Source organism: Halteromyces radiatus, assembly GCF_025201355.1.
Source record: "Halteromyces radiatus strain CBS 162.75 chromosome Unknown BX664scaffold_3, whole genome shotgun sequence".
Taxonomy (NCBI): Eukaryota; Fungi; Mucoromycota; class Mucoromycetes; order Mucorales; family Cunninghamellaceae; genus Halteromyces; species Halteromyces radiatus.
In genome coordinates this window covers 1409330-1431947 of record NW_026251689.1, presented here as the reverse complement: position 1 = coordinate 1431947, position 22618 = coordinate 1409330, and the positions used below count along the sequence as shown (strand labels likewise).

General features: G+C 33.5%; 8 protein-coding genes across 8 annotated transcripts; 2 read left to right on the top strand and 6 right to left on the bottom strand.

The window, feature by feature from the left end:
- The first annotated feature begins 1099 nt into the window (after positions 1-1099).
- BX664DRAFT_328711 (uncharacterized protein) lies at positions 1100-2492 on the top strand. The gene is made up of 4 exons (XM_051544650.1): positions 1100-1515; positions 1593-1711; positions 1799-2017; positions 2084-2492. Exons 1-4 carry the CDS (start codon positions 1249-1251, stop codon positions 2340-2342), a joined length of 864 nt encoding a protein of 287 aa, XP_051401458.1. The 5' UTR covers positions 1100-1248; the 3' UTR covers positions 2343-2492.
- Positions 2493-2563: 71 nt separating this feature from the next.
- On the bottom strand, positions 2564-5105 carry BX664DRAFT_294455 (uncharacterized protein; the record flags this gene model as incomplete). The annotated part of the gene is made up of 4 exons (XM_051542097.1): positions 4506-5105; positions 3963-4433; positions 3831-3884; positions 2564-3757 (listed from the first exon to the last, which is right to left on the bottom strand). Exons 1-4 carry the CDS (start codon positions 5019-5021, stop codon positions 2564-2566), a joined length of 2235 nt encoding a protein of 744 aa, XP_051401457.1. The 5' UTR covers positions 5022-5105.
- Positions 5106-5593: 488 nt separating this feature from the next.
- On the top strand, positions 5594-8204 carry BX664DRAFT_357487 (pyridoxal phosphate-dependent transferase). Its single transcript, XM_051547960.1, has 13 exons — positions 5594-5643; positions 5699-5829; positions 5908-5923; positions 5996-6030; positions 6124-6261; positions 6326-6676; positions 6775-6875; positions 6959-7000; positions 7076-7127; positions 7201-7212; positions 7265-7588; positions 7665-7867; positions 7958-8204. Exons 1-13 carry the CDS (start codon positions 5613-5615, stop codon positions 8067-8069), a joined length of 1548 nt encoding a protein of 515 aa, XP_051401456.1. The 5' UTR covers positions 5594-5612; the 3' UTR covers positions 8070-8204.
- Positions 8205-8499: 295 nt separating this feature from the next.
- Positions 8500-13227, bottom strand: BX664DRAFT_348249 (sister chromatid cohesion C-terminus-domain-containing protein; the record flags this gene model as incomplete). The annotated part of the gene is made up of 18 exons (XM_051547570.1): positions 8500-8698; positions 8812-9283; positions 9353-9533; positions 9618-9753; positions 9812-9890; positions 10020-10184; positions 10259-10367; positions 10466-10635; positions 10724-10952; positions 11058-11282; positions 11391-11735; positions 11839-11985; positions 12052-12128; positions 12192-12253; positions 12345-12544; positions 12654-12755; positions 12878-13048; positions 13117-13227. 18 exons carry the CDS (start codon positions 13225-13227, stop codon positions 8500-8502), a joined length of 3180 nt encoding a protein of 1059 aa, XP_051401455.1.
- Positions 13228-13321: 94 nt separating this feature from the next.
- BX664DRAFT_261021 (uncharacterized protein) lies at positions 13322-14787 on the bottom strand (the record flags this gene model as incomplete). The annotated part of the gene is made up of 5 exons (XM_051540657.1): positions 13322-13586; positions 13641-13863; positions 13939-14136; positions 14226-14337; positions 14434-14787. The coding sequence occupies 5 exons, from the start codon at positions 14785-14787 to the stop codon at positions 13322-13324; spliced, it is 1152 nt and encodes a 383-aa protein (XP_051401454.1).
- Positions 14788-16432: 1645 nt separating this feature from the next.
- BX664DRAFT_357484 (40S ribosomal protein S26-A) lies at positions 16433-17278 on the bottom strand (the record flags this gene model as incomplete). Its single annotated transcript, XM_051547959.1, has 3 exons — positions 17047-17278; positions 16728-16820; positions 16433-16660 (listed from the first exon to the last, which is right to left on the bottom strand). Exons 1-3 carry the CDS (start codon positions 17062-17064, stop codon positions 16433-16435), a joined length of 339 nt encoding a protein of 112 aa, XP_051401453.1. The 5' UTR covers positions 17065-17278.
- Positions 17279-17587: 309 nt separating this feature from the next.
- BX664DRAFT_98735 (P-loop containing nucleoside triphosphate hydrolase protein) lies at positions 17588-18434 on the bottom strand. The gene is made up of 2 exons (XM_051549821.1): positions 18072-18434; positions 17588-17989 (listed from the first exon to the last, which is right to left on the bottom strand). Exons 1-2 carry the CDS (start codon positions 18319-18321, stop codon positions 17658-17660), a joined length of 582 nt encoding a protein of 193 aa, XP_051401452.1. The 5' UTR covers positions 18322-18434; the 3' UTR covers positions 17588-17657.
- On the bottom strand, positions 18372-21629 carry BX664DRAFT_261513 (SNF2 family N-terminal domain-containing protein; the record flags this gene model as incomplete). The annotated part of the gene is made up of 10 exons (XM_051540684.1): positions 18372-18651; positions 18922-19469; positions 19551-19791; positions 19917-20079; positions 20198-20329; positions 20419-20569; positions 20675-20778; positions 20842-21142; positions 21225-21404; positions 21480-21629. Coding segments are annotated over 10 exons (2250 nt in total), but the record flags the coding sequence as incomplete, so codon positions are not given.
- Positions 21630-22618: the final 989 nt, after the last annotated feature.

Sequence of the window (22618 nt, the reverse complement as noted above, 5' to 3'; positions counted from 1 at the left end):
TCAAGAAACAAGTCGTCGATTATTATTACGTATACATTTATTGGATCATCAAGGACCAGTGAGTGGATTCAAAGCAATTCAACGACAAATATTAGTGGGTGCTTTACGATGTCTTCAACTTGTGAATGTGCAACCTTCTGTATGGTATGGCACTTTTTGTTTCCTTTTGGCTCTAGTGACATTACCTTGGTTTCGGGCTGAATTTATCCCGTCTGGTGAAACAGCTTCTGAAAGGTTCGGGACATTTTATTTGTTTGGTATGCTTTTTGGAAATGAATGGGTACCTATTGCTGATACATGGATGTACGCTGCGGAACAAGTATGTTTGGATGTCGGTGTATTTTTTATTCTCTTTATTTTACATACCGTCCCCTCAGATTTATTGATATGTGGTCAATTCAAAGCCAATCGTACTTTATCATCAGAACATTACTATCATCAACGGTCAATAGTGGAATCACCCTGGTTCAAGGCTTTGGAAATTATTTATTGGTTATGGCGTATGTCTGAATTGGTAGCATTGGCATCATTTTATGGTGGCATATGGCCAACATTGATACAAAACATTCTAGTACTTTGGTTATTATTTGTGGGTATGACTTTAGGCACTTCATTATGCTCGCTCTCTGATCGTTCAAAAAATCAACTCTATTGGATGGCCAATGGTTTAGAAGGTTGTGAAGGATGTGCAAAAGGACCTCTTAAATCATCTTCTATAATGGATCATCAAGAAGAAGGAAAAGATCATCAACAAGATTGTCATGTAGTGGAATTGGATTATAGACTTAGTACTAGTTGTAGTAGTGGAAGTTCAGCATCATCAACACCCTTCAATCGTAGTCCACGTGCTAAGAATAGGAAACGACGACATTGAATGATGATGTTTATTTTTTTTTCTTTTACTTTAGTACAGTTCTTTGTATTTTTTTTTATACTCTTTGTTTTTTTTGGCGGAGGGAATTGTACTTTTTGAATAATAAAGAAATCTTTTTTTTTATGTACCTTTTCGTTTCCTTTTTTGTTATTATTGTCTTCTTTTTTGTTTTTTTTGACCTCCGCAAAACTATAATTGTAATAATCGGCGCCTTTTTTTTTTTTTTTTTTTTTGTTGCAATAGAATACAAAAAAGAAAAACTTTTTTTTTCCTTCCTTCCTTCTTTCTTTTTTTCCTCATTCACTCCTTCTTTATATAGATCTTCTTTATTACTATTTCATCCATTCCGTTCCTTATTTTTTTTAATTCAACCAATGAATCAATATACGGATGTACGATTAAACAGGTCACGATATGAATTTTTTCGATGGTTTGGATTTGATCAATTTGAACCAGAACGAGCAGTGACTTCGTATTGGGTATCAAGTAAGGTGTTTCTTGGCATCCGGATCTTAACCGTTTTGTATTCTACCATCATCATGTGGGCTAGTGTTGCTGGTTCTGCCATTGCTCATACTTTCAATATTTATTTTGGTTATTTCACTACATTGACATTTGTGGGTCTTCATGCTTATTTGGTGGTAATAAAAATAAAAATAAATAACTGAACGGGCATTCAATCTTTTTTTTTTATTATTATTATCCTTAATATTATTAGACATCCGTTTATCATCATGTTCGTTACATATGGTCAGGTCAATTGGATTCCTTCTTTAAACAACCTACTGCTCTTAATTATCTTTATGTTTATTTATATCATACCATTATTACATTCAAGTAAGTCCAAATTTATATATATATGCATCTTTTTTTTTTTTATTTGTTTATTTATTCATTCATTCCATTTTTATCATCATAATATAGTATTGTTACACCAGTTGTCTATTGGGCAGTATTGAACGATGCTGGAGCAAAACCTTCTCCTGAAGTCATGTGGGTCAATGTGTCTGTGCATGGTGTCTCTTTAGGTTTAATGTTGATTGATGTGATCTTCAATCGTATGAAAGTCTATACAAACATGATTATCTTGATCATCCTTCATGTTGTGATTTATATGTGTTTGGCTTTCCTTGTCCATGCAATGTAAGTGAGATAGAATTCAAACTCCAACTGAAAGTACCATGTGATGTTCACTCCTTTTTTATATAGTACTGGTGTGTGGGTGTATGGATTTTTAGATTGGAGTCGTGGACTAAGTGCTGCCTTGATCTATGTATGTGTTGGTACCTTCTTTATGATTGTGTTCTTCGTCATGATCGGTATACATGATTTACGTGATTGGATTGCTCAAAAGACAAATCGTGCTCCTAAACAAACCATCAGTCCTCGTAGCATGGAATATTTCGCTTTACCTCAACATGTGCATCCTGAAGAACCTTCCATGTCCTCTGTACAACAACCTGTTTAGAGTCTTTGTTTTTTTTTTTTTACTGTTACTATTATTATTGTACTTTATACTATTTAAAGCCCCAAAATATATACATCTACCTATCTATTTTAATGTATTTTTTTTTTTCATCACAATATATCATATAAAAAAAAATTGTAATAAAACAACAATATATAAAAAAAAAAGATCATATTTATTAGGTTCGTCAACTAACTAAGCTAAACTATGGTAAATAACATCTAATATATAGCTAATGGAGGTACTGATTGTTCTTCCCAACTCATTTTCCTTCTGCCTGCGTTTCGATGTACGAGTCGACTTGATCCAAGTTTTGATTGTTGTTGTTGTTGTTGAACACAAACAGTTGATGATGTTGATGATGCTGCCAGCAGCTCATTCGTATTTGAGGATGTTGAGGGAGATATGGAAGGTGATGATGATGCCGATGATAAAGATGATGACGGTGAAATAGGCGGTGTCATGGATCCAAATGTTGAAATACGACCATCAAATCGATTTTGTAAGGTTGTCATTGTTGTCATATTGGTTTTTTCGTTTACTGTCATACCTGCTACCAATGTTGACGGATGTGTCGATATTCTGTTCGTCGATGTATGCAATGTTAATGATGATAGACTTGTTGTTGATGATGAAGGTTCGATGATTGGAGGTTGAATTGATTCGTATAGAAGCATGTAAGGATTCGCTGACAAGACTTCATCTATTGTACATATGTCTACATTTTCGTCCGAGATCCGATACCAAGTTTCTTTTCCATATAAAATACAATCTTCAGGATTAGATCTACACTGATGACATCCACATCCTTCCGATACCACACGACGTTTGTAAGCAATGAAGTGACCATAGTTGTGACTTCCATAGTGTACAATGACACTCATCAGTTTGTATTTGACTTGTTGTTTCTTGTTGTCCATACGAGAAATCGGCATTTTGGGTACAGTGTTTAGGGTTCCATTCGTACAAAATTGATCCATGTCTAAATATTCAGGGAATTCGAGCTGACACTTATTCTTGTAGATTACACCAGATGGATGGAAAGCAGACCGAGAGATATGAAGACATAAAACTTTGGGAGGCTTGGCAAACATGGCTTGTTTGGTTGATTTACCATAGATCAGTCGATAAGGTACAAGTTGTTGTTTACCCTTCACATATTCATCATCTTCAAAACAGCCCAACTTGAGGCGATGATCCAGTTCACGTCGTTGAATTTCAATCTGTACCATTTTAGATAATGTTTCCCGCTTGATAGTTGGATCCTTGCATTGTTTAGCATTTTGTTTCAGTAATTCTGATTCTGTACTCAATCTTCTAACAAAATCTACCATCGAACATCGACGACATGAGGCATCATCCAAATGTTCCATTTCTGTCATTTGTTCCAAGCACTCATGTAACGTTGTAAATGACTAGGTTGAAAAAAAAAATAATAATAAGTAAATGAATATATTTTATGTTCTTACTATTTTCTGAGAGACTTACTGTTTGTGGCAAAGTAAGTTGGATATTGTTGAAAGAAAAATGACGAATGGCTTCCTATTAATAGAAAATAATGGATAAGTGCTTTTTTTTTTTGGATGAAGTACATCAGTAAAATTTGATCATGTTACTTACAGTATATCCACATTGAATACAAGATAATCGATTGGCAAGAAGACCAGTGAATGGGTTGTCATGTTGTCGTTGGCACTTTTCTTCAGTAATAAGATCAGTTGTCCGACGAGTATTGAAAATATCGTCTCGAGCAGGTGATGATGATAACATGAGCAAATCCTTTAATCCTCCTCCCACTTGGCTATTATTCACAGCATTTGTTCTTTCATTATCCATGGCACCACATAAAAGTTGAAATAGTTCATGGGCGTCTTGTTGTTCACGATTGATGACACGATGGTTGACGGTATTGATGGCTGCTACAATATCGATAGGTCGAAAAGATAATTTATTGGTATATTGTTCATCCAAAGGCCGTGATAATAATCGAAGCGTCTTGAATAATGATCTTGTGACGGGAAGGGATTGATTCGTATAGTTTTTATTCATTTGATCCAGATAAAGTTGGAGACGAGGTAATGAAGAAAGTGCCTAAAGTTACAAAAAGATAAAATACATATATATATCTTAGTCACCGTTGATTGCAGGAATCCAATGAATTACCTGAAGAACAGAATTAAGGTAGCAAGTATTTCCAGTATTCACTAAACCAGATACAATCAAAGAGGAATCTTGTTGTTTGGGAGAACTAATGCATACGTTGGCGAGTTGGTAGTTGAGTGTATTGTGGAAGGGTTGACGAGAAGAAGTTTCTATTGTTGTTGAATCGGAAAAGATGGAAGTAGCTGTTATGGACGGGTTACTATTGTTGTCACAGTTGTCGTCAGATAAGGAAAACCAGTAAGATATCGTATCAAATAAACCGAAAAGACCCAATTCTTCCAAGGCCATGAGAACCCAAAGATGAAAATAATGCCAGACACGTTTATAAAGATGATGAAGTCCAAGTTGTCTCGACCATTGTCTCGTTGAAGAGATTAAAGTTTTTCCATGATAAATGGGAAATGTCACAACCAAAGGAACAGCGATAAGTAAGACGCCAAGAAGAAAGAGGAAGACCTGAATAATGGATGATAAGTCAGCCAGTAACGTCTGGAGATTCTCCAGAGTCAATTCCATTCCAGATCAGTAAGAGTATCTCTATATAAAGTAGTAGTAGTGGTATAGAAAAAAGATAAGTAATAGATATATATATATATATATTAAAAGGAGTTCAAGAAAAGGGATATAGGGGGAACAAAAAGGAGTAAAAAAAAAAAAAAAAAAAAAAAAAAAAAAAAAAAAAAAAAAAAAGATCGCAGCTCTAAAAAGTCACAGTTAAATAGACTACACTGTATAAAAAAGCGAATATCTAAAAAAGGTAATTCAAAATGTATTTAAAAATATAATTTATAAATACAGAGAAATCATATTATTTCAACTCATAAATTTCATATCAATGATCGATTATTGAAATATCTCTTTTAAAGAAACATTTATTTTTGCTAGATTGTATTTGAACAATCTTATACGAAATACCAATCGCGTGATATGACGTTGAAACATAGTGGTTTTAACATGTCAAACTGTCCGAGCAAATAAAAAATTTAAATTATTCTTTTTACGTTTTGTATTTTCTTTTTCTTTTTCTTTTTTTTTTTTTTTCTTTTCTTTTTTTTTTTTTCTTTTCTTTTTTTTTGTATTGGTATAAACTAAAAACGATAACGAACAATGGTCCTTCTTTCCTTTCAAGTACATAAAGGTAATACGAAGATAAATCAGTTGAACTACAGTCTAATCACATGTCTTCTTGATAGATGATGAATCGCCTGCTCCTAGTGAAAGTGAATCTATGAGTCAAGGTGAACGATTTGAATACTCCAATGCTGTTCCCATTTATGGTAGTCACTGGAGTGCGGAGGATCTTCCAAAGTATCGTATTCCAAAGGTAAGTTTGCATGAATACTGGTTATATTATTCATTGATCATCATGACTTTTACATAACTAATATAGTTTTATGCGTAGGTTGAAATGCCGCCTCGTAAGAATGTTTGAAACTCTTTTTTTTTTCTTTTTTTCGCCTTTCTCATTTTTTTTTTCCTCATTCGAACAGATGTCTGTTATCGCATGATAAAGGACGAACTTGCTGTAAGTGAAAGTATTTAGTTTCTTTCCTAACTTGTTTGTTTTAATGGACGATTCTTTCTTTCTTTCTTTTTTTTTTTTTTTTTAATATCATAGCTCGATGGCAATCCTGCACTCAACTTGGCAAGTTTCGTGACAACGTATATGGATGCTGAAGCCAATCAATTGATTCAAGATACAGCAGCTGTCAATATTATCGATGTTGAAATGTATCCTCAATCTGCAGCAATATCAGTAAATATATATACATATAAATAGAAAAATAAAGTTACTTATTATTATTATTATTTCAATATAGGGACGTTGTGTGAATATGTTGGCTAATCTTTTCCATTCACCCAATGATGACGAAAGTGGACAAGCTATTGGTACATCAACTATTGGTTCAAGTGAAGCAGTCATTTTGGCAGTATTAGCTATGAAACGTTCATGGCAAGAACGTCGACGAGCAAAAGGATTATCTATTGAAAAACCAAACTTGGTACTTGGTGCTAACTGTCAAGTATGTTGGAAGAAAGCTTTGTTATATCTAGAAATTGAACCAAGGGAAATCAGTGTTTCAAATGAATGCTTATGTATGGATCCTGCTAAAGCGGTGGATGAAGTCGACGAAAATACAATTGGTGTAGCTGCTATTCTTGGCTCTACGGTAATATATCTATACCTATATCTATATTTTTAATATAAAATAATCAGCTGTGACAAACACATTTGATAATGTGTTACCTTTTTATCTTCTTTTTACAGTATACTGGTCATTATGAAGATGTCAAGACTTTGGACAAACTACTTGATCAAATTTGTAGGGAAAAGAACTTGGATATTGGTATTCATGTGGATGCTGCTAGGTAAGGAATGGATTGCTTTGGAGGAGTTATCGAAACTAGTGTTCGTATCAATGAATTTTTTTTTAATATATATATATATATAGTGGTGGTTTTGTAGCTCCTTTTATCAAACCAAATCTAGAATGGCAAGTATATTAGTATGACGGCAAGTTTATCATAGATTACAGTTTTAATCATCTTTTCTATTTTTAATTTTCTAGGGATTTCAGATTAAAACGTGTTATGTCTATCAATGTTTCTGGTCATAAATATGTAAGAAAGACAAAGGTATTTGTCAGTTTCATGTACTCAATTTTTTTTTTCTCTATCGTTTATTATTATTCAGGGCATGGTCTATCCAGGTAAAAGAATAGTGAAGTTATCTTAATTATTGCTAACTTTGGTATTATACAGGTGTTGGCTGGTGTATATGGAGGAATAGCTCTGTTATACCTAAAAGCATCATCTTCTATGTGAATTACCTTGGTACCGATCAAGCTTCCCTTACAATGAATTTCAGCAAAAGCGCATCACCTATAGTTGCCCAATACTACATGCTTTTACGACTGGGTGAAGCAGGCTACCGACGTATCATCAGCAATTTGATCACTATCTCGGATTATATAGCAAACAAACTTGTCGATACTGGTCGATTCATATTACTCAGTGAAACCGAAGGTCGTGGTTTGCCTTTGGTAGCTTTTCATCTCAAACATAAACAAACTTATGATGAGGTAAGAAATAATAATAATAATAAAGAATGATACATAACCTTTCATTTTTGTATGATGATGATTCATCTTTTTGTAGTTTGACCTTGCAAGTAAGATGCGAGAACGTGGATGGATCATACCTGCTTATACAATGGCACCTAGCTTGGATCATATGAAATTACTGCGTATTGTGGTGCGTGAAGATATGTCTCGAAATCGTGCGGATATTCTTTTACGAGATATAAATGCTAGTTTGGAAGCCCTCGATACTTTTGATGAAAAGATGATCCAAAACCGACGGTAAGGAAAGAAAAAAAAATATCTCAAAAAAGAAAAGAGATGATTTTACTGATCTCTCTCTCCTTTTTTTTTTTTTTTTTTTAAATCTAGTGAAAATGTGATCAAATTCTCTCATAAATCTTCCAGTCATCACAAAGCCGCTGCCCATCCTGAAAAATTGAAACATGAAGCTGGTGAAATCATAAGGTCACATATCTGTTAGTCCATGGAATTTGTCTTGCCCCGGTACATCTACTTAGTTATTTTTTGTGGTGATATTGTCTTTAGTCTATATATGATTTATTATCGATTTGAAATAAATAATGATGACATTATAACGAACGTTGATCAATGGTTCTTTTGGTATTTTTTTTTTTTCCTATGATTGATATCCGTGATTTGTATAAAAGGTGGAAATATAAAATTACTAATCACGCACACACACACATATATATATATATATATGCAATATCTATGTTAATCTATAACTAGAGGGAAACAAATACAAGAATGAGGGTTTTTATTGATTAATTAACTAATTAATTGTAAAAGGCTATGTACAATGACGAAAAAAAAAAGAATGATGACTATTCTATATGGATAAATGAAATATAGACTACAAAGATAACATAAAATAAAGATGACAAACTTTTCTAACCAATGAGACTAGAAGTATCGCATTCATCCATTCGTTTTTCCAATGATAGACAAGCATCTGATGCTGTAAATGAAGTCAATTTGTTCAATCTAAAAAAGGCCAGTTCTGTCCAATCCACAAGTCCATTTTCTTCCGTATCCTTGATGATATCGTAACTCTTATTCTTTCCATAGAGTACATAACTTTGAATTTGTCTAATATAACATAGAAAGGCAAAAAAAGAAAGGAAAAAAAAATTAAAGTTTCAGGACATGGAATTCCTCTTTTTTTTTTTTTTTTTTTGGAAATGTGAAGAGATGGGACTTACTGTTCATCTATGTTGTAAAGTGATACCAACTTATCCTTGGTCAGTATCAGTATGTTCATCGCAATAGCAGCTTTGGCAGTGATGGCGTAGTCTTGATCCAATCCATTGTCATCGTCGTCATCGTCATCGTCCATATATGAAAGCGTCGAGATCACACCTTCCTTTTTGAATTGTTGAACAAGTGACAAAGTATATCCACCTGCGGTGACGATGATCCGATCCATGCAATGTAATACAAATAAAAGTTCATCCGATGTCGTTAACGGTAATGTCAGTAGATTGTCGGCCAAAAACTTCAAATAGTTGATATCCAATATATCTGATTGTTTTGCTTCTTTCATATCAATATTAAATGGTTTCACCATATTATTCAAAAAATCCATACGTGCATTCTTTTTCTCCTTGAGTACTCCATAGGTTACTGCCAGTAATGCGTCTTCTGAGTTGTTTTCCCCAGTTCGTCTTCCATAGCCTAACAACAAGTATCAGTTTCGATAGATCACCGACCTTTTTTTTTTTACTTTTATCTGTTATGACTTACCTTTGACATTATATTTCCCACATAGTAATTCTTGATAACGGAAAGCCGCTTTCAGATTAGCATCCATCTGAGAATAAAGAATACTTCCAAATTTGTTATGGATATAGATATGGAGATAATAAGCCTTATTGCGAAGAGGTAGATCCGAACTAGTTTCAGCAGACACAATTGCAGGCATACACTAAGAAATGAAAAAGAGAATATAAATCATGATTATGTGTAACAATCATGTCGGATATAAGTGAATTTTTTTTTTTTTTTTTACCATCATAGGATGAGCAAGACCTTGATTGATAACTGTTTCTATAACATCAAAAGCGGATAGCCGGAGTTGATTGGTAGACCCAAGAGTGCATTTCAATATAGATGGTAAGTAACGTTGCATCAGTGATCCATTTGCCCTAAATACAATAGTGAATATAAGTGAAATTCAACCGCGAAAACATTCTACTTTATTACCCTAATTCAGCAAATTCTTCAGTATTGCCTAATAGAGTTTCCACATCAATAACTTTGTTGTAAAGGGTAGCACCAGAAGCTAGTAGTAAAAGGATAAGATAAAAAGAGAATCAGCTTGGGTTCCTTTTTTTTTTTTTTTTTTTTTTGTTTTTTGTTTGTTTGTTTGTTTGTTTGTTCGTTAGAAAAATCATGCCGTATATGTATATACCTTCTGATCGTTTTTGCATTCTTGTCTCTTCAGTAGTGAGGAATCCTTGAAAAACATTCAATATTTGGACTTTCATATCAATATCATCTTGTACAAATATGGAGTCCAACAGATCGGTGCTCTGAGAAGTCATCATAAACGTAGGATGAGAAGAATATAAAGAGCCTATACATTATAACAGGTGAACATATTAACACGTCGTCAAGATATATCTTCCCTCATGTTTCTCTAATCATTACCTAGTGCCTTGATAGCTGCCAATTTGATCTGTTTGTTGATGATTTTGTTGTCTAGAATATCGCCAGTAAAATACTGTAGTTTTGCAAATACATATGAGTTGATTTTTCCCTATATAAAGGTATCAAGTCTAGTCAGTTTACAATTTCAAGACCATTTTCTTTATCCTACACCGTCCTACTCTTCTTTTTATCTACTTCCAATGTTACCTTGTAAATAGCGTCTAATTGTCCCATTTTGTTTCCTTCATTTAGACGTTTCTCATCAAAGTCGAAATGTTGGCATAATAATCCACAGATCATAAGAGCTTTGGCTGTTTTGGTCGGTCTTTGGATAGTTCTGTGATTGATGATGTGTTGTTGATCTTGGCCAAGACTTGCTGTGAGGTTTTTAAGACAAAAAGAGGTCAATGCCGTTGTCCGGTGTATGATTCAACATATAATGTACTTTTTTTCTTTTTTTCTTACCGAGACAGGAACCGAGCATTTTAATCAAGATTTGATATCGATGAGAGATATTTGCTACAACTGCACACAGACAGGATGCGGCATCTTCAATGACATAATTGGGACATCGAGCAAGCGCTTGTAAAAGAACACCTTCCACCATACGAGCAAAATCAAGATCACGATATTTAATTCGAGGGAGTACATCACGGTAGAGAACCATGACATATTTTCCAATAGTCCAATCATCCTATGAGTTAAAAAAAAAAAAGAATATAACAAAAATCAGTCAGTTTCTATCACGTTAATGATCAACAAATATCATTTCGCTTCCTTTTCTTTAATAATTACTTACTGATTCACTAACACTAAGATATGGGAGTAGCGTATAAATTTGAGTATCATTCAAGAGAGAAGGGCAAGCTTTGACAAAGGCGTGAATGGTTGCCATGCAGTGGATGAATTCTCGGTTCTTGCCAGTTTCATCAAATGTCAACATCTTTTCAAAAAGACAATCCACGATCCATTGAAATATCCGTTCGTACCTTTGCCTTTGCTTATCATCCGCTATATCCAGAGTCTATATTGAAAGATTAAATCAATATATATATATATATATATATTTACATATCCACACGCTCTCTCTTTCTTCCCATCAAAACCATGATATTCCCTCCAAATACCTTACCTCCTGAACAAAACGAGTCAAAACCATATTTCGACCAGAAGCAGATCCACCCAATTTGGCTACAGTACTTGTAATAAGATTCGTCCAATCAGTCACTTTTTGCTTTCGGATTTTTGTCGAGTTGTTGAATGGATTCCCCGAATCATCCTGATCGAATTGATGGAAAGGAAGTAAAAGTACTTGTTGGGTCAATTTGAGAGCCAATTTTCGTATAGGAGCTTCGTTATCATCCATCCGTTGTAGCAGTTTGGCTGCAATATCAATTTTAATATCTTCATCGTCGCATTTGTAATATAAATCAGGCAAAAGTTTCACTATACGCTTTCGAACATTTGGTGCTGTATCCTATAAGATCCATAAATAAATATATATATAAAAAAAAAGAAAAGTTATATCTGGTCATATGTATCCAAAACTACCAAGCGAAAATTAAAATATTGTTCTTTACCATGATTCTTGAACTAAGGATTTCGTACAAGTTTCTTGATATAACTTGTTGATTGGCAAGATAACTTGCAGTAAGTTCCACAGCGGCATCACGTACTTTTGGAGAAACATCATATATTCGTTGTATTACAGCCTTGTGTAGATGTACCTTGTTAGACAAAAAATTGTGAGTAAATTCATTGTTAATTGTTGCCATTTTATTGTTATTCTTTACCTCTTCCCAAATTTCAGGAGAATTGGCAGCGATTTGACCAAGGGCACGAAGAGCCATCACCCGGAATGTAATCACTTCTTTATCCAAGCAACCAATTATCTTTAGTAAAAAAAAGTTCAAGTTTTGAAAAAGACTCTGACGAGTGGCCAGGAGTTCAGCAATCATTTGTAAATCATCACGGTTGAGTTCAGGAAAATCATATCTAATAAAATAGAATAAAAAAAGAATATTTAATAGGAACGCAGTTTATCAAAATCATATATTTTTTTTCCCTTATTCAATCTTATATATACCTTGTCATATCAGGCATAGCGCAATCCACATCCAGTCCAAGAAACCAATATCTGTGGCATGATGATTGTAAGAAAGCAGCAAGATCTGAAGATATACCCGTATCGTTTTGATTGTCGTTTTTTTCGGAATCATCTAATAATCTTTCTTGGAATGTCCTCCAAATACTTGTAGTTGAATAACCCCATGACATAAGGTAAAACTATTGATGTATATTAAAATATTCGTAAGTATATGTAGAAATATCTGATTACGAATCAAGCTTTTTTTTTTTTTTTTTTTTTTTTTTTTTTTTTTTTTTTTTTTTTTACCTGTGCTATGTTCTTGTCTGATGATTCTTCCAGTAGGGCTTGATAAAGTTTCATTCTACAACAGTCCATTAAGTGATAACCTGCTTTGCCTTGTTCGTCGAGCTATTGATATCCACCAAAAAGAATATGAATAAATAATTGAGTATAGACATCTGAATAAGCATATATATATATATATATATATATATATATATATATATATATATATATATTGACGTAGTTACCTGATGCGGTATAAGTTTGTTCAATTGATATAACCATTCAGGGGTATAAGAGCCTTGAACGCCAGCAACATGGCTATATCCAGTTTTAATTCGATCCACAATGATTCCTAGCCATTCAATAGCCATCATCCGAAGATAGCTGTCACCAGTGTCACTATCAATACACGCCACCTAAGATGGAAAAAAAAGTAATCATCAATATGTCTTTTTTTCAAGATAGAATATAGTTGGATATTTACCAAAATCTTTGAAAACACTTGCAAGATGAGTTCCGCTGCGGGCCAGTCTGGATCATTCAGTACTGTAACAATATCTTCCAATGTACATTCCAAGATAGTACGATATTCCATAAATGAGTAGCTGTCTTTCTTTCTTGCTTTGCATCTATTGAGATAGAAATGGTTTTAGTAGTATTCAATATAATCATCATCATCCATATCGAACTTACTTGCTCATCAAAAATTCTAAAAAGTAGGTTGTATTTTGTACCGCACTTTCAATCCCCTTTTTCCAAACACCAGCGGCCCTATTTGTCAATGCTTGATCCAATTCCTTGCGTTTGACAATATCTTTCTCAACCTTTTGAACCTTGAGTTCCCATTTCTTCAACCAAGTGCGTTGAACTTGTATAGAACCATCTAGACTATAATCACAACATTGAATGAGTTGCATAAATAACGCACTAAGAATATGAATCTTGTCGTTGCCACTATTATCGTTGTTGTTATCGCCGGTGTTGTGAGATGACTTATTTCGTAATAACCTGTATCGTTTGTTATCTCGATAATCAACGGTGGTCAGTGATCCAATACTTGTAAGAATTTCTTCGAGAATCCAACGTCGATGTCGAGGAAAGTGACCAAATACGTTGCGTAACATATCCAACGACACCAATTTGAGATGTTCATACGTATTGAGTGCAGACATATAGTATGTGATGTTGGTATAAATAGGTTCAGAAGTTGTTGTGATTGTTGTTACTTTATCTTTCAAGCTATCAGCTTTGTTGTCATTGATAGGTGTAATAAGAGGGCAATAAAACTGTTGGTTAGTGTGAGCACTGTTGTAATCGTGGAAGAATGATCCCATACTGATATAAGCGAGAACAATCACTGCATGCTCATCCGTGTCGTCTTTTTGAACCAAACAATGCGTTCGTCGTATAATCCGAGAAATCAAAGGTAGGAAACGAGACATGATATGTTTGGCTTTGGAATTTGAATTGGCAAAAGATAAAAGTAATTGAGCATCACCGATCGCTATTATATCGGAAAAGAGAAATATGTTAATCAATCAATATTTGTCTAATTCCTTGGTTAAATATATATATATATATATATATGCTTACCGCCTGTTATTTCATCCGTACAATCGTTCACCTCAATCAACGGGTATATAGTATTGTCGAGTTGATTTTTTATCATTTGTAGACAGGTCAGTATCAAATCTTCATAGATCATCTATACAATAAAAAAAGAAAAAAGACGAAAATGATATTTGTTGACAATTATTGCATCGCAAAACTCTCTCTCTTTTTTTTTTTTTTTTTTGTTTACCTTTGTTTCTAGAACACCAGTAGATATCAAACCAAATAATTTTGAAACAATATCAAGACCATCACAAATACAAGTCAGAATTTCCAAGAATTGTCGTTGAGCTTCGTTTGACGTTGAAGAAGGAGAGGATGTAGTCGTCGAAGAAACTTCCAGGCTTCGTACAGTAGTGACATAAACTGCGATAGGATCTAACTCTATAATGGCATGTACCGTTTGTTCGATTGCTTTTGTGACGCTTCCCAGTTGTGATGAATCCAAGAAAGAGAGAGTTTTCTCTGTGGTTGTCAGTTTTGATAAAAGTGTCATAAACCGGAGACATAGTTGTAGGCGGTAGGGTAAAGTTGGCTTGATCATGGGCAATTCAACATCATCATCATTGTCCGGTTCCAGAAAAGTTTGACATATTTCATCCATGATTTCTTGTAGTTGGTTAATAGCACCTATTAATATATATATATATATATATAGATGAGTCAATGGTTCAACAGAAGACTTTTGCCACAATACATGCTGACTCTTTATCAATACTCTAATATATCTACACATTACCTTTGCTTTCAGTCACTTCCAAATGGGAAAGCCTATCATTATCTGTCCGTTGATCAACAGGAGCTGTGACCTTGCTGGGAGATCTCATATCCGTTTCGTATTCCTTAACACCATGATCACTGACATCCATTGAGTTTGCCAAGTTTCCATCCATCGACTCATTGGTAGATTGTTCTTCGTCACTGTCAACTTGTATAAAAAGTTGGCGTTTTCGGGGTGTAGGAGTTGGTGATCTAGAGGGACTACGTCTATCAGTTGCTGCACGTGGATAAAGATCAGCTAAAATCCTTCGTTTCACATCCGTTTGCTTTTGTCGCTTTTCTGATTGTTTTGATAGATTGTTTGGTCGTTTTGGGCTTTCAATATATGCTTTCCGCAGTACAAGTGGTATATCGTCCTCATCTTCGCTACTATTATCGCTATTGTTCAATTTACGTTTTGGTGTTGTGGGTAAATAAGTGTTGTTAGTTTCGGTGTTGACTAAATGAGTAGATCCATCAGTTGTTGTCATAGGTAATTGTTAAAGAATAGATAGGGAAAGACAATGATATCTCTATATGAGACGAATGTAATAAGAACTGGGAAAAAAAAGATAAAAAAAAAAAAGAACTAGTGGAAAGAAAAAAAAAAAAAAACACGAGAAAGGGCGCACGCGCTTTGATCTTTTATTTTTTTTATGAACACGAAATATTAAAATACCGCGCCAGTTAGGCGACAACAATTGGGTTATTCATCGCTTTGATGATGATACTTTACCATCTTCATTCAACGTTTATACTGTACAAAAAGGAAAAGCAAGGTTCAGTAGCATGTCTTAAGTTGTCTGCAGTCTGCGGGGTCTTACTTCCGCCTCAGAAACACGGACCATGAATAATTCGTCAGTACCTTTTTTTTTTATTTTCCCTTCAAGGAACAAGATACTCAGGTCACTCGGCACTTGTTTTGAACCAAATACCTTGAACATCCCATTTCCCAATACTGTAGCGCCGACGGTGGCACAAACCAGAAAAATAAAAAAATCGCCATCCTCAAATCACTCAACATCTGTGTTCCAATAATGAACCAATCGGATTATGTTTCCGAAAACTTTGAGTTAAACTTTAGTTTTTGATTCGCTATTTTAGATTGTCGAGAAAAAACTGTCAATCCATGACATAAAAACATCTATTTGAAACAGTTCACGTACTTTTTCATACTTGATCACTTGAATCATAAAAAAAAAAAAAATATTCAAACCATCTATTTTTGTAAAGAAGAAAGATAGATGAAGAAAAGGGACAACATATAACATATAATGTTTAATAAAGTATACAGTTGAAAATTTTTTATTTTTATTCCAAAAAAAGGCTCGATGACCAAGAATAATAATAACAAAAAAAAAAAAGGGGGAGTAACCATAAGATAAATACGCATATATCAAAATACGTAGGTCAAGATATCACTAATTAATCTAGTTGGACTTTTGGAATCGGAATCGTGGAGGAGGAGCACGGTTGCGACGGTTGACAACAGATCGAACACGAACGACACGAGCGTGAATGGCGCAAGAGATACAATAGTGCAACTTGACATACAATTTAGGGATAGCATATTCTTCGTAGATGGATGCTTCTTGAAGATCACGGACAGCAGCAGCTTCGACCATGTTGCGGATAGTGAATCGCTTGATGGCCTTGTCCTAATTTTAAATAGTCAAAAATAGAGTAAGTACATTTGGCATAATGATACTATCAAAAGGGGCTTACCTTGGGGCAGCAACGATAACAGTTGATGCAACGAATGAACTTGTTGTGACCACGACCGTGCTTGTTACGTCCGTTGTTTCTTCTCTTGCAAGTCTATTGAATATAAAACAAAATCATTAGCAAAAAAAAAAAAAAAAAAACTAAATAAAAGAGTGATCGAATGCTTGCCCATTCCATCAAAGTAGTACTCCATTTGAACCCTTTCCATTCCAAAATAACGATCAGTAACCAATTATCGAATTCTTCATTCCACATTGTTGTTCATTGAAGAGCAAATGTTCGTTATTCGTATACGTAAAAAGGTCAAATAAAGTATTACTTTCCGAATTTGTTCCATAGTCGATAAAGAAATGTAACGATATATGGATCGGTTGATGGATGAGTTACATATTAGATGGATGGATGGATGGATGGATAAGTTTTACCATAATGAGTTGATGAGATAAAAAGAAAAGGAAGTGTAATATTAGTTGTACCAATGCTGCCCTTTTCCGTATCCCATTTTTGAGAAATTCATATTCCGAACACAGCCCAAATTTTTTTTGTTACCTAAACAGAGAAAAGTTTATACCGTGATTCACGCAAACAGATGGATGTATCTTGTAGTAATATCGTAGATATACATTCTTTTAATTTTTTTTTTTTTTTTTTTTTTTTTTTTACAATAACCGTTGTGCTGGTGGATTTCAAACTTAAAGAAAAGAATATTCTATTTTCCAATTGACTTGAATATGACGACTTTATCCCGGTTCGTATGGTGCTGCGTTTCTATTACTGATGTATGAAGTTCTATAAGACAATCTATAAATAATATTTCATGGACAAAAGAAAAAGACACACTATTTCAATATAACAATTTACGTTTTTAGATAGATATGACATATTTTTTTTATTTCTCTTATAGAATAATGATAATTAAACTAAAAAAGATTAAGATAGAGTAAAACTAACTACTTTTTGACGTTTTCTTGGTGAATCAGTGCCAGAGGTAACATCTAAATCCATTTCTTCCTTTAGTTTTGATACAGCATATAGATTTGGTGAAGATTTTGTTTTTGTAGTAGATATTGGACTTGAGGGAGGTGTTGGTACAGGAGGTGTAAGCCAGATTGGTTTATTCAAAAAAGACATAGGTTGATGAAATGATATTCCGTCACTTGAGAGTTGTATATGATCTGGCCTAGGAACAATATTGGCATGATTCAATATATTTTGTAATCTTTTGTCGCTGTAAAAGTCAGTTTTTGATTGATCTTGATGAGCTTTTTTTTTTTTTAAGAAAAAAAAAAAACAGAAGTGAGTTGAACAAAAATATAAAATAATCCTGGTATAATAGACCCTTACCAGCTGCAATCACATTTCTTCGTTTTAATAATGCATCTTCAATAGAATTTCGAATGACCAAGGTTTCTACATAAACTGGCTTTGTTTGTCCAATACGATGAGCACGTTTAATAGCTTGTTGTTCCATAGCAGCTTGCCAAACTGGACTAACGAAGTACACACGTGATGCAGATGATAGATCAATTCCATAAGCAGCTTTTTGCACAGCCATAATCATCACATTGGCATTATCAGACGTATTGAAAGTCATGATTGTTTGTGATCGTTTGACACTAGACTAGAATATGTGAAAGAAATGAATTAGATAAATTTTCTTTCTGTTCTTTTTTTTTTTTCCCTTACCATAGATGTATCGAGATACATCAGAACACGGACTTTTACTAGTTGTAACGCTAAATATATTTCTTGCATTTCGTTATAATATTGGGAGAAGATCAAACACTTTTCTTTTGTATGATGAGAGAGAATCTGATCCACTAAGTAATTGATTTTGCTACTGGTGCTACAAAGGACGCGAACATCGGTAAATACACTTCGAGTATAGAATGTCAATGCTGTCGAGTCGTCTTGTTCTATATTACTGTCATTGTTAAGTTCCATAGTTTTGGGTGATAATCCAGAGGTATCAGAGGTATCTAATTGATGATAATCATTTGTTATCCCTATTATTGATGACGCATTTGATGACAATTGCTTTCCATTCGACTTGTCTTGTTGATAAGTTTGTCTGTTGCCGTTGTTGTTTTTTGGTTTTATCGCTATTGTTTGCTGATTGTTCTTCTTCCTTTTAGTTTTCCGCTGATCGTTCATCGTTGCCATTTTTTGTTGCATCTTCTTTCGTCTTTCGTACACTTCCGTGCTTTCCAAAATTTTCGTATTGCTGTTATACACATAGATATTTTTGTTTGCATTCTTGAGATTGGTCACATCATGCATCAGGTCCACAATAATATCTCCACTGACGATACAATGATCATCCCATATATTCGCACTGACAGGCATATAAGCACCACGGGCTCCTTTATGCCACCCCCAAGTTTCCTTCATCAAGTTTGGAAGACCTTGCACAACGAATGAAATTTCATGTTTTGTCATCATATCCATAAAGACTGGATCGCCAAGTGCCAATTCAAATAGTTGTTTCAATTGTCGTAATCCAGGTTCATCAGCTCCATAATGTTCAGTACCTTCATCTACCTGTTTCAATTTTTCCATACAATTTGCGTAAGAAGATCGTAAAGATTGTATATCAATAGAATGCCATGTACAACTTTGTCTTAAATTAGATACAGTTTCACGAAGAGCCTTTTGATTGTTCTTGCTAAATAAATAATCTGGGCCTTCTCGTTTCGATAAAATAGCATTCAAATTAATCATGGAGATTTGACAATTGTGAGCCTACACATAATGAAAGTCAAAAGAATAAGGTTAATCAGTGAATCATCACAAAAACGCTCAAAGTTTCTTTTAAAAAATTACCAGCCATTGATAGTAGTCAAATTCCAATTCTACCGTCTTGCAATGTAATGGAGGTAGTATCACTTCGTGTTCGATTGTACTTCGTTGGTTCCGAATCATTGTTCTGCACATGATGTTGTTGACATTGTTGGTTGCCCATGGTTTCCCCAAGATAAATGGTTTGACAACAAATTGAGGCCATAATTTCTTGCTGGATGCATACGGCTTTAATTTCAATATATCACCTAATAAAATTCCCAATCTACATACAATATATACCATCCAGAGAAAAAAAAAAAAGAGTATGCATCATCAGAGTTTCAGATTACTCTCTCTCTTTTTTTTTTTTTTTTTTTTTTTTTTTTTTTTTTTTTTTTTGCTTCTTACCTTGCTAAATCATCAGCAATACCTTCTTGACGTGTTCGTAATATGGCTACTTCAGTCAAATTTTGAGTTGGAGTACCAGTACAGATCCAGTTCCAACAGGCGAATAATTTTGCTGATAGGTTACTTTGCCGACTGTTTCTAGCTGAGAGACTATGTCCTTCGTCTGTTTGAATATTAATAACAATAATGACAATAATAATATTAAAAACCAAGGAACATATTAGTTACTAATCTTTTATCCTAATATTGATTTTTTTTTTTGGATTGTAATGACAACATACCTACAATGACTCTTTTCCAGTGTATTTGAAGTAAAGGCGATGTGTATGTTGGTTTGTCTATGATAACAGGACAGGTGCAATTTCTAGTACGCGTTGACCCAATGTAGGGACAGTTACATTCCCTAGGTATCCCTAAAAACAGCAAAGTAAAAAAAAAAAAAAAAAAAAAAAAAGTCAATGATCACACTGATCTATTTGATGCAGTTCAAATTTAAAATTACCTTGGAAATCAAAACCTCCTGTTGAGTTTTCATGAGAGAATCTGCTTTGACTGATCAATACCATATCTAATTGCACAAGTCGGAGAGGTTCAGGTATAGGATGTTTTTTGTTGTCCAACACAAGAAAGTCCAATTGACCATCATGAATATGCTACCAATAATAATAATAATAATAATAATAATAATAATAATAATAGTAATGATAAGAAAGGTTAGAAATGAATGAGCATTAAAAAAAAAGGAATTAATATATTACTTTGTAAATTTCGCCAGTCCACTGAGCCACCAAATTGTCAGGAACTAAAATTGAAAAATGATTGAATGAATGAATGTGATAAAATACAGTATTATATAAATATTCTTTACCAACAACCAAAGTAGCCGCTGATAAGTATACTTTCAATACTGGCACTTCTACATGACGACGATGAGGGCGATCAATCAATGCATGATGTTGTATTGGTGTCCATTCATAGTAAGGTGCGCTGTTTTCAAATGCGGAAGCGATTTCAAAGGGTAATTGTGAACGGTACGATCTCCAATCAGCACTGTGTAACATTGTTTGTATGCCAGCTAGAGTTCGCAAGGACTTGAATCCATAATTGTCTTGTGGATTGTTGTAAAATTCCAAAAAATCGGTTTTAATGATAACATCTTGAAGTGATGGTAATACTTGTTTAGTAGCCATAATAGCTGCTAAACATATACATGTTTTTCCAGTTCCCTAATCATTATCAAATTAAAAAAAATTGTAGATAGATATATAAGATCCTATTGAATTTTTTTTTTTTTTTTTTTTTTTTTACCATATCTTCGCATATAATCCCCCCTGGTACATCCTTTTGTAATCCTTGAGTCAAAGTTGCTACGCCACCCAATTGATGATAGTAATATTTGATTCCATCTACTGATATAAGTTCCACTACATCTGGACGAGGTACTTGTAATGGAGCTAATTCCCGTTGTAATATTTTCCATAATGATGCCTAATAAATAAATAAATAAATAAAAAAGGTTGAATATTTTTATTTTACTATGATAATCTTTTTTTTTTTTTTTACCTTCTGATAATGATATAAGTTTGTCTTCATACCAGATGGACATGCCATATCATCGATCTTATTCAAAAATTGTTGTATTGCTGGCTCCACATCATCAGGTAATTCGAATCTTTTTGGTGAGGGCATATGAATAAACATGTTCAATAACGATTGATGTTTCTATATATATATATATATAAAGTATTTAACATATATTCCAAAAATTCATATTAAATTATTCTTACCTCTTGATTAAAAGGTGATAAGACAGGTTTCTTTATGATTGTTGTGATTGGATTGCTTGAGAAAAAATGTGAGCGTCTGTCTAGTAAAAGCATCAATTCCAAAAAGGTAGATCCACGATAATTGAGTCCATAAAAGTCCTGTTGAATAAATTCAGTTGATACCAAAATAACATATATTCGTACTCTTATAAAAGAGGTCCCAGATCTATGGTAACAAGTTGGTTGTATTATATGGTTTCCTTGTAATTGTCGTATCATATTTGCCTTGCGCTTGTCAATATCAGCAAAGTCCCAATGATTGTAATTGAAGGGAATCCAATCAAGAGTTGAAGAGTCATTTTCATGAATAGTAGTTTTATTGAGCAAAAGATCAAGAGTGCCAGCTTTGATACTGTTGTCAATGAGTGAATTTGACATGAAAGGTATAAAAAAAAAAAGAAAAGAGATAACAAAAAAAAAAAAAAATGAAAGACTTTTTTTGCTATTTGAAGCCCCGTCCCCTTAAAAGGAAAACGCCACTTCCATGAGAATCATATCCATAACAACCTACAAATGATAGTAACAAGTATCTATGTATTTAAATCAATCAATCTATCAATCAATATATATATATATATATATGTTAAAAAATAATTCAATCATAAAAATAACATTTATTTCTAAAAAATCATCAAATAAAATTGACTCTGCTTATCTGACCTTTTTTTTTTTTTTTTTTTGTTCAGTGTCATGCATCTTTGATTTTACTCCGACTGTGAATCCAAACAATGCCTTTTAACTTTGTTACACTAATGCATCATCAAACGTTATATAATCAAAGAGAAGTAGTTATTTATTATTATTATTATTAAATATATATATATATATATATTAAAAATGATTATTACAAACAATAAAAAATATCATCAATATATA

Excerpts from the sequence above, each read along its gene's own strand:
- BX664DRAFT_328711 (XM_051544650.1), top strand. The coding sequence starts at position 1,249 with ATGAATCAATATACGGATGTACGATTAAACAGGTCACGATATGAATTT. Across the intron at positions 1,712-1,798 it reads CATACCATTATTACATTCAA|TATTGTTACACCAGTTGTCT; the intron begins GTAAGTCCAAAT and ends ATCATAATATAG. Across the intron at positions 2,018-2,083 it reads GCTTTCCTTGTCCATGCAAT|TACTGGTGTGTGGGTGTATG; the intron begins GTAAGTGAGATA and ends TTTTTTATATAG.
- BX664DRAFT_357487 (XM_051547960.1), top strand. The coding sequence starts at position 5,613 with ATGGTCCTTCTTTCCTTTCAAGTACATAAAG. Across the intron at positions 6,262-6,325 it reads CTCAATCTGCAGCAATATCA|GGACGTTGTGTGAATATGTT; the intron begins GTAAATATATAT and ends ATTTCAATATAG. Across the intron at positions 7,001-7,075 it reads ATCAAACCAAATCTAGAATG|GGATTTCAGATTAAAACGTG; the intron begins GCAAGTATATTA and ends TTAATTTTCTAG.
- BX664DRAFT_98735 (XM_051549821.1), bottom strand. The coding sequence starts at position 18,321 with ATGACTTTCAATACGTCTGATAATGCCAATGTGATGATTATGGCTGTG. Across the intron at positions 17,990-18,071 it reads AAGAAATGTGATTGCAGCTG|CTCATCAAGATCAATCAAAA; the intron begins GTAAGGGTCTAT and ends AAAAAAAAAAAG.